General features: G+C 42.9%; 1 protein-coding gene across 3 annotated transcripts in view; it reads right to left on the bottom strand.

Moving 5' to 3' along the window:
* NPL (N-acetylneuraminate pyruvate lyase) overlaps positions 1-8,417 on the bottom strand; it is a 35,229-nt gene extending 26,812 nt beyond the window's left edge. For all 3 annotated transcript variants that reach the window (XR_013334913.1, XM_077763237.1, XM_077763238.1), the window contains exons 1-2: positions 8,315-8,417; positions 6,043-6,128 (exon numbers count right to left, since the gene is read on the bottom strand). Coding sequence is in view for 2 of the 3 variants with exons in the window: in XM_077763237.1 (XP_077619363.1) it covers positions 6,043-6,110 (68 nt within the window). In the remaining variant the exon portion in view is untranslated. The remainder of the gene's footprint in view (positions 1-6,042; positions 6,129-8,314) is intronic.
* Positions 8,418-9,086: the final 669 nt, after the last annotated feature.

Raw genomic sequence — 9,086 nt, 5'->3', positions numbered from 1 at the left:
AAAAAAAAAAAAAAAAAAAAAAAAAAAGCAGCTTGTTGCTTCTTATAAAATATCCCTAAAATCCTCTTAGAGTGAGAAAGTTTGAAGAGAGATGGCTCCTAAATGTTCTTTGTTTGATTTTCACAATGTTAAACACTTATTCTCCTGTTTAACAAAATGACTTTGAGAAGCCGGAAGATCTAACAAGGCCAGGCCTGCATTTCTGTACAACACCAGATGGCTGGAAAGAGCAAAGGCTGTCCCCTTTGGAGGCATAGAAGCCCCCCAGACCACGTCAGGGATTTCAGATCTCTGCAGGCCTTGGCTGGATGGTTCCAGTCACAAGTGACTCCAGTGAAATTGCCCAGAACTTTTACCGTATTTGTCACAAAAACACCCTAACAGCAGGGCTAGGGTGGGAACAGGATAATGCTCTCTGGGGACTTTGCTCCCTTCCCTAGTTTCCCATCCTACTCTCTCTGTGAAGTGTGGGGTAGGTTTACTGTTGCAGGCACCATCTCGGCAATTAGGAAGTCACTAGAGGTAATGGAAACAATAAGACTGGATGATTCTTCTCCCCACTGGATGACCATTTGGGGCTTGTTGCTCAAGGAAGTGAGAGGTGGCACAAGCCAGTTCACTTCCAAAGGCTGGACTGGCTTTCCGCTGCATGCCTCTTCCTTCATGAGCCCCAAGAACACATCCCAGTGTTGGCCACCTCAGGGTCGTATGATCCAGGACCAGACCCCAGGCTTGTTGAAGTCCCTCCCCTACTTAACTCCAATTTAATATCTAAGTTTCAGTTCCCAGGGGTTCAGATTCTTTGCCTTAGGCCCATGAGTTTCTTTTCATAACAGTACTTTCACACTGTAGAAGCTCTGTCATTTATTTTTGAAAGTACAGACAATAAAAGGGGAGGGAAGAACCNTCTCATTTTCGTATTTTTTATTTGCCAACATACAATACACCATTTTCTTAAATAAATATGGTCATATTATACAATGTAGTATATTTTCACTTAGCACGCCAAATTGAATATTTCCCCACTTCTTCAGATAGTCTGTTACTAGACTGGCTATGCAGCATTTCATTGTATGAATGAACAGAATTAATTTAGCTAATCCTCTACCCTTGGATATTTAATACAGTTGTAAACTATGTAAGAGGAGAGAATGTTTATCCAATTATTTTTGCCACTGCCCTGAATGGGTGCAGTTTGAAACTGTATGTAGACTGGATCTCTGCTCTTAGGAGAGAAGGAGAACAGAATTTTTGTGAAGTGGCTTTTCAGAGAATAATCTCTATTGCCATTAATTTCCTCTCCTGGTGTATGTCACTAAGTGGAATACTCACTTTGTTTGGGAATACAGAATCAATGGGAAAGGTCATGAGCACGCCTGTCAGAAAATCTGATGATATTCCTTTTTTTTTTGCCTTTTACATATAACTCTCAAATGTATTCAAAATCTGATGAAGGTTATGCGTGCTTCTAGCCAAAATAACTACTTGGCTACTTCAAAACTCCTTCTGCAGCTAAGTATTCAGGGACCATAACTGCCCTGCCTTGCCAGAAAACATTCTGTTCTGAGAATCTGGGTCATGTAGTCTTTCAACACAGTTAAAAAGACAATACTCTACACAACTCCAACTGCAGGAGTGCAGGTCCTTTCTGACCAGGGTAACAGGTCTGTTTTTAACAGAGGTTGTTGTTAGGATTCCTGTGATGAAGCCGAGGGCATTCCAGGGAGGAAACACCATTTTTCTTGACATTTTGGCCAATATGAAATGGACTTTCTGTTCTAAACACTGTACTGGCCCAAGGGAAAGAGTGACTTCTTGAAGGAACTAAGGAAAGCAAATGTCTTCTACTCTAGTGTAGAAAAAGATGAGAGCTGAGATGGGTCGAGAAAGATTTTTCTCCCCAGCGACATGGCTGGGGCAGTGTGTTAACCTTTAGGATCTTGGTCTCATCAACTGCACAAACAAGCTTGTAGTTTTCTCCCAAGGTTGTTATGAACATTAAATTGGAACATGTACATGAAGATTAAATTGGAGTACTGAGTGGCTCAGCTGGTTGAGCGTCTGACTCTTGATTTCAGCTCAGGTCATGATCGAGCCCTGTGTCACCTCTGTGCTAAGCGTGGAGCCTGCTTGGGATTCTCTCCCTCTCTCTCTGCCCCTCCCCTGCTCATGCTCTCTCTCTCTCTTTCACTATCTCTCAAAATGAATAAGCAAACATTAAAAAAATTGGAAGATGTATATTAAAATGCCCGACATGATGACTGACACCTAGTATTTACCCAATCAGTGTTAACTTCTTTTCCTCCTCATGAAATATCAAAATTTACCATTCCCTGTGCTACATGCTGAAGATACAGAGATGAATAAAAACATTCTCAGCCCTTGTGGATTGCCTGGTACTCAATAAATATCCATGGAATAAGGTGAAGCAGCTCCAAGCCTGGTGGGAGAGATAGGTAATGTGTAACCAGGTGTACACAGACTGATGTAATGTGTGAAGATGTGCACAGGCTGATGCGGAATCACAGGGGAAGGACTCCATCTTCTTTTTAGGGAAAACGAGGAGGAAGTGCCAGATGATGGTTTTGATGGATGAGTAAAAGCTCATGTGGAGTAGAGAGAGGAGAGGATGGTGGTAGAAAATGGCAAAAGAAACAGAATGAGTAAAGGCAGAGATGGAAGAAACTATACAAGGTGTTTGGGGGACCATAAACGTAGCAGGAGAGGTATCCCAGATAGTCTGGGCTTTAGCATGAGATCAGTTCATCTTGGACTTTAATGTGCTAAAGAATCATCCAGGACAGTTAAAATGCCTGTACTGATTCAGTGGTATGCAGTAGGGCCTGAGATTCTGCTTTCCTAGCAAGTTCCTATGTGATGTAAGCAAATAGTCCATGGATAAGTAGCAAGGATTAGACAAAAGGGAATCAGCAGAGATTCTTAAAGTTGTGACATAATTAGACTTATTTATGAGGAAGCTCACTGGGCTACAGTGTGCAGGTTGGACTGGGGTTACAGGTACTTTTAAACATTCTTACTGGGACCACTATAGTATCCCTCATGACATAACACCAGAGGGCTGAAGACTCTTTGAATTCGAATAGGCCTTGGAGCGGATATGGCCGAAGTTCCTCTCTTTAGAGAATATGAAAGAGAACTTTTAACAGGTGACAAGACCGCCCCCGAGTCAGATAGCTAGTTGGTGGTAAAACTGGGGGTCAAGAACCCAGATACTCTACCTAAAATCCACTTAATCATGTTCTTTCTGCCAACTTCCCCATTCCAGAACATTAACTTACATCCAGCACTGAATCTGAGTATTTCTTGGAATTATGGAGAAAAATGGGCACCTGGGTGGCTCAGTCAGTTAAGCGTCCGACTTCGGCTCAGGTCATGATCTCATGATTCATGGGTTTGAGCCCCACATCAGGCTCTGTGCTGACAGCTAGCTCAGAGCCTGGAGCCTGTTTCAGATTCTGTGTCTCCCTCTCTCTCTGACCGTCCCCTGCTCATGTTCTCTCTCTCTCAGAAATAAATTTAAAAAAAATTTAAAAAAAAAGAATTATGGAGAAAAAAAGGATGCAGGGGGATAGCTCTTTTTCAGCCATTCTCACTCATGTAGGTGGTGGCTTCCTTTATGAGCCAGGTTAGGAAAACTCCATGATGGCAGGTCACCTGGCAGAATTTCCAGGTATTTGATTCCACATGACCCTTCTATCTCCTGGAGACATGTCAGAAGCTCACATTGCCCTGTAGGCAAGTAGGCAAGAGCCCACCTGTCCTCGGTGGATCCTCCAACCTTGCCTTGTACCTACAGGAAGGCTTAGATTGGGCAGGCGGAAGGAGAAAGTGGAATTCATATAGCTTATACACCTACTATATGCTTTGCACTGATGTACATTTTAATTTTTTTAAGTTTATTTATTTGAGAGAGACAGAGAGTATGAGCATGAGCAGGGGAGGGGCAGAAAGGGAGAGACAGAATCCCAAGCAGCCCCATGTGGGGCTTGAACTCATGACCCCTGAGGTCATGACCTGAGCCAAAATTAAGAGTCAGAAGCTTAACCGACTGAGCCACCCAGGCTCTCTTCAATTTAACTTAATTTAATTCTTAAAATTTTTTTTCTTTTTAGTTTAGTTTTTGAGAGAGAGAGAGCGCGAGAGCGAGCAGGGGAGGGGCAAAGAGAGTGGGAGAATCCCAAGTAGGCTCCACACTGTCAGTGCAAAGCCTGATGCAGGGCTTGATTTCACAAACCGTGAGATCATAACCTGGGCTGAAACCGAGAGTTGGATGCTTAACTGACTGAGCCACCCAGGCACCCCCAAAAATGCATTCTTACTTTGATTTCACACATCAGGAAAGTGAAGTTTCTAGAAAGGAAAAGAGCTGATGAAAAAGGAAGAAACAGAGAAATGGAGACAGCACGGCCAGAGGTACTTGGGGAGCGGAGTAGGATCCAGAAAAGCAGAGTCCTTTATCTCTAATACATGGGGCCTGGTGTCCAGCAGAATGGGGAGGAAGAACACATTGACACTCTTGGTGAGTCCCAAATGAACAAATGAGTCTGTTCAAGAAGTCCCTCCTACGCTGAGGGTTTGGTTAAAAAGGTTAAAGCAGCATCAACCAGATGTAGTCCTCTGAGCTTGCAAACGGGATCCTAGTCAATAACAGGAAGCGAATCCTGCCTGCTCATGCAGTCACAGGATTTTTCTGTTTTATGGGGCCAACAGTGGCTAACACACGGACAAAGAGCTGACTTCAGACTTTCTTTGAACTTGTGGAAATGGAGAAGCAACAGGAAAGAAATTGCTATGAACCACTGAGTATTCTCAATGCCATGTCAGCAAGAACTTGATTTAGACCTAGTAAAGACGTGTTTTTCAGGAAACTTAAAGATGGAGGTCTTAAACTCCAATGATCTGAGGGAAGACTATGATATGGCCAACTCTCAATGAGAATACAGAGTCCTAAGAAAATTCACCTTTTTAAAAAGGGGGTAGAGTTAAGGTTTACAAATTCAGCAACAGAAGACCAAAAAATAAATGCCATGCATAAAGGTATCTTAAATGCTCCATCGTCTTTTTATTCCCGTCTGATGCCACAACAGTGGCTCAAACAAACTTACTGACCTAAGTGCTGTGTGACCCTGCACTGAGCACCATCCTACGGATGACCTCACTTGAACACCTGTAACTCCACCATGCAGGTTAATCATCATTGCATTTTATAAAGAAAGAAAGAAGCAGCTTAAAGAAGCCAGAATTCTGGCTGTTTTTGGCAGACTTACCCTTCTAACATGTCAAAAGCATTTAGACCCAGGCAGATAAATCCCCTTTTTGTTAATGCCAATGTCAGGGAGGAGTTACACGTCACATGTGAACACCTATGGCATGTGACCATTATCTGCTAGGACTGAGCAAAGGGCCTGCCATAACATTCATCTGGAAGTTATAAAACTTGCTTGGATAATGAGTTCTCAGCAACCATCTGTTGTTATGTCGTATTCCTGCAGGCTCCCAACATTTAACCAATGCTGAAATGAGATTATAAACATACAAAGGGGTCCATCTTGCAGCCACATGCCCCGTTTTCCGCAGCGGAGGACACTTTTATCACATCTGCGAATAGCTTGGGGTAGAATCATGCAGCTCTCTAGGGATAGGATCTAGAGAGGCGAGGCCAGGCCAGGGCTTAATAGCAAATCCTGCTAAAATGAGATTTTCCTCATCCAGTTCCACCGGCCTTATTTGGAAAAGTGAGGGCTCTGATGAAATCCAGAGAATTTACTTTCTGGAGCTACAGACGCTGGGAGAAAGGCAGCATGCCACATCATACCTTCTGTCTTTCTGTACAGTCTGCGACACAGAGACCTTTTCTCTGACTTGGGGTCAGAAACAGTGCAGGGGGTGATGACTGACAGAAGCTGACATTTGGCAACAGTATCACAGAGGTGCACAGTCTAAGTGACTGCTATTGTAGAGAATTTCTGTCCATGTTGGTGGAGTGAAAACAGATCCCCTTAGATCCCAAATGATAGTTACCCATGCTCAGTCATCGGCGTGATGGTTGCAGCAACAAGACCTTGAAGTTTCTTCTTTGGGGAGGCCATTGAGCTGCTTGAAACAGTCTGCAAAACATACAATGTAACTCCTTCCTTCTTCAAGGAATGTCAATTAATGATCAACCCCCCAGGCAAAGTCCATTCCCAGTTTAAAACTGTGAAAAATGCTTACAAGTATGCAAACCCAGAGCAAATGAAGAGAATGTAAAATGTAGAGCTTAATTCTGCAGAGGAGGAGACTATTTTTAAAGACAGGAGAGGGGGGAGACAAGAAGGGAGCAGTGTTTGGGAAAATACTATCAGAAAGGCCTCCCACTTTGTCTATACAGGTAATTCAGGCAGTCTGAAACCTCACAGAGATGCGGTGAATGACAGCAGGCCCAAGAAAGAACATGAATCTAACTCAAGGAGATCATATATATAAAAAAATTACTATTACTTAAATTGAAATATGGTCAGGAGAAAAGGGACACTCTTTTGTTTTATCATATCTTCCTTCTTTTAAGCAAGAATCTCACCCAAAACCAGCACTTGCAGTATTAAGGCTTCTGTGTGATCTACTTAATGATCTTCAGATTTACCTAACTATGCTTGAAAATTCTAATTTTGATCGGTTTTGCCCTCTTTTCCTAGCTTTAGTAGACTATGTACACTGTATCATAATTGTTTATTCATCTTTCCCCCACTAGATCAAGCTTCCTAGGACAGGAAATACCTTTCCTTTGCCTTTGATTTCCCTGCACTGAGTTACCTGCTGGATTTGTGTTCAATTAAAAGGTAATGAATACGTGGGTAATTGAATGAGGTGTTCGGACTGTAGCTGGATGACAACTTCCACAGACAGGGAGATCACTGCTTAGAAACCCAACCTGATCCCACTCATGTGGGGCCAAAGGATCGCTCACCATCTGGTAGAGTACACCCATCCATACCAGTATAAAAAGCCAAGAGATTGCCAAAAACAGGCAATGAGAGGCAACAGAGTGTGCTAGTTAATAGCTTGGATTCCACAAGCTGACTGCCTGGTTCAACTCTCAGCTTTGCCACTTAACTAGTTACAGAACTGTTATTATTTTTTGAGCTGTAAGACATAAATTTTTTTTTTTTTAATTTCTAGGAGAGAGAGAGAGAGAGACAGCGTGAGCAGGGTAGGGTCAGAGAGAGAGGGAGTCACAGACTTAAACAGGATCCAGTCTCTGAGCTGGCAGTCAGCACAGAGCCCGATGCGGGGCTCAAACCCACGAACCGCGAGATCATGACCTAAGCGAAAGTCGGACGCTTAACCGACTAAGCCACCCAGGTGCCCCTGTAAGACATAAAAATTTGAAGCCATGACTGCAAATTCTAACAACTGAAGAAAAAATAAAATATAACCAGATAGTATTTGGTGACAGACAAAAAGATGGTTGGTTTAGGGCAAAAACAGTGATGTCTATAGGTAATGGACAAGTTGGGGTATATTACAGGTCTGAGGTCACTGGCACATTTAAAAACACAATGTTCACTATACTTAAATTTGATCCGCACAACATAATAATTACGAACTGTCTCATTTTGTTTGCTCTTTATAACTGTTAGCCTCATTTTCCCAAATAGTAATATATACTTATTTGTTACAGAGATCATATCTTTTTTTTTTTTTTTGTATCCCCCAGGAGTTCTGACTCAGGTGAGCCCTGGAAGCCAGAAACAAGACAAAACAAAGATAGAGATATGAAAGGGCACACGTTAGCAAAATTTACTGCTTTTATAGAAAGCTGACGTGATATCTCCCCTTACAGATACATTGTTAGCAAGACTTGCTCCTGAAATTAAGCCCAAATCCTTCAAGTAGTTTTGCTCTGTACTGAAGCACAGAAGGGGAAGGACATAAAGGGGAACCTTACATGATATATGGGATACTAGGATTTTTCTGCCTTGTCCCAGTTTGAAGGGGAGACTAAAATCCTGTTGGACGTTTTGAAACATAAATGTAATCACCTGGCCCATGGGGAAAACACAAGGCCAATCCCAGAGGAATGTCTGTGCATTAAAGGAGACAGATGCCATGCCTGTTGCCTATCTTCACCTGGCACTCCCGAAAGCATCTGAACTCAAGACACCTCAGACTGAATCTACCACCATCTCTGATGATTTCTTCCTTTGATCCTTACAGGGGAGGAGGTGGAGCGTGAGCTCTGGAGTCAGACATCATGGGTCTGCATCCTGGCTCCACCACTTCCCAGGGGGATGAGCCTGGAAGTGTTTTTTACCTTCTCTGCGCTTCAGTGTTCACTCTTGTCAGTAACAGCCTTATTTCATAGGTTGTTGAGAATTAAACGGATTCTTGCAGGATGATTAACAACAGCACCAGGCACACTGTAAGTACAAGTATACAAGTATGAAGTCGAGTCAGATGGCTACAGGACATTAGCAAGGATTTTTTTTTTTTTTTTTAACCAGCACCCTGCCTCTCATCTTCCTTCTCTGCAATCCTTCCCTGCCCCCTACTCCCTCTCTCATAACTTACCCTTTATCATCTCTTATCTAGACCAGCAGGCACAACCCCAGGTCTAAGAGGCCCCAAGGGGCTAAAGAAGGTTCAAAAGATATGAGCCTCAAGAGCTAGAGTCAGCACCAAAAGTCTAATTCAAACAGTGCTAGGCTGTTCACATTAGACGTCCGTATTCTGAGCTTTTAGTTACACTTATTTCATACTCTGGCAGCTACAATGATGCTCTTAGGATCATCTGAAGCTTGGATGGGTAGTTTTATGTATGCCCTTGATCGAAAGAAATAAAATTAAGTGCATGTAAATGCAATTTGATTACAAAATCTCAAAAACATAGAGCCTGTAGGGATGTGGGGTCAGAGTCGGGAATTACTGCCTTAATCCCCACTCTCCTCCTCCAACCCACGTAGGCTGCCTGGTTAATCTCCTAGAAACACAGACATTTCTGTTCCTGCCTTGGCCCAGCTCAGGAAATGCTAACAACTTCCCCTGGCTTCTGCAGGAGAAATACCTAACTTCCTGGGCCAGATCTC

Source organism: Crocuta crocuta, unplaced genomic scaffold (assembly GCF_008692635.1).
Source record: "Crocuta crocuta isolate KB4526 unplaced genomic scaffold, BGI_CrCroc_1.0 scaffold3, whole genome shotgun sequence".
Classification (NCBI taxonomy): domain Eukaryota; kingdom Metazoa; phylum Chordata; class Mammalia; order Carnivora; family Hyaenidae; genus Crocuta; species Crocuta crocuta.
The sequence above is the reverse complement of the archived record's forward strand: the minus strand, read 5'-3'. Positions and strand labels throughout refer to the sequence as shown.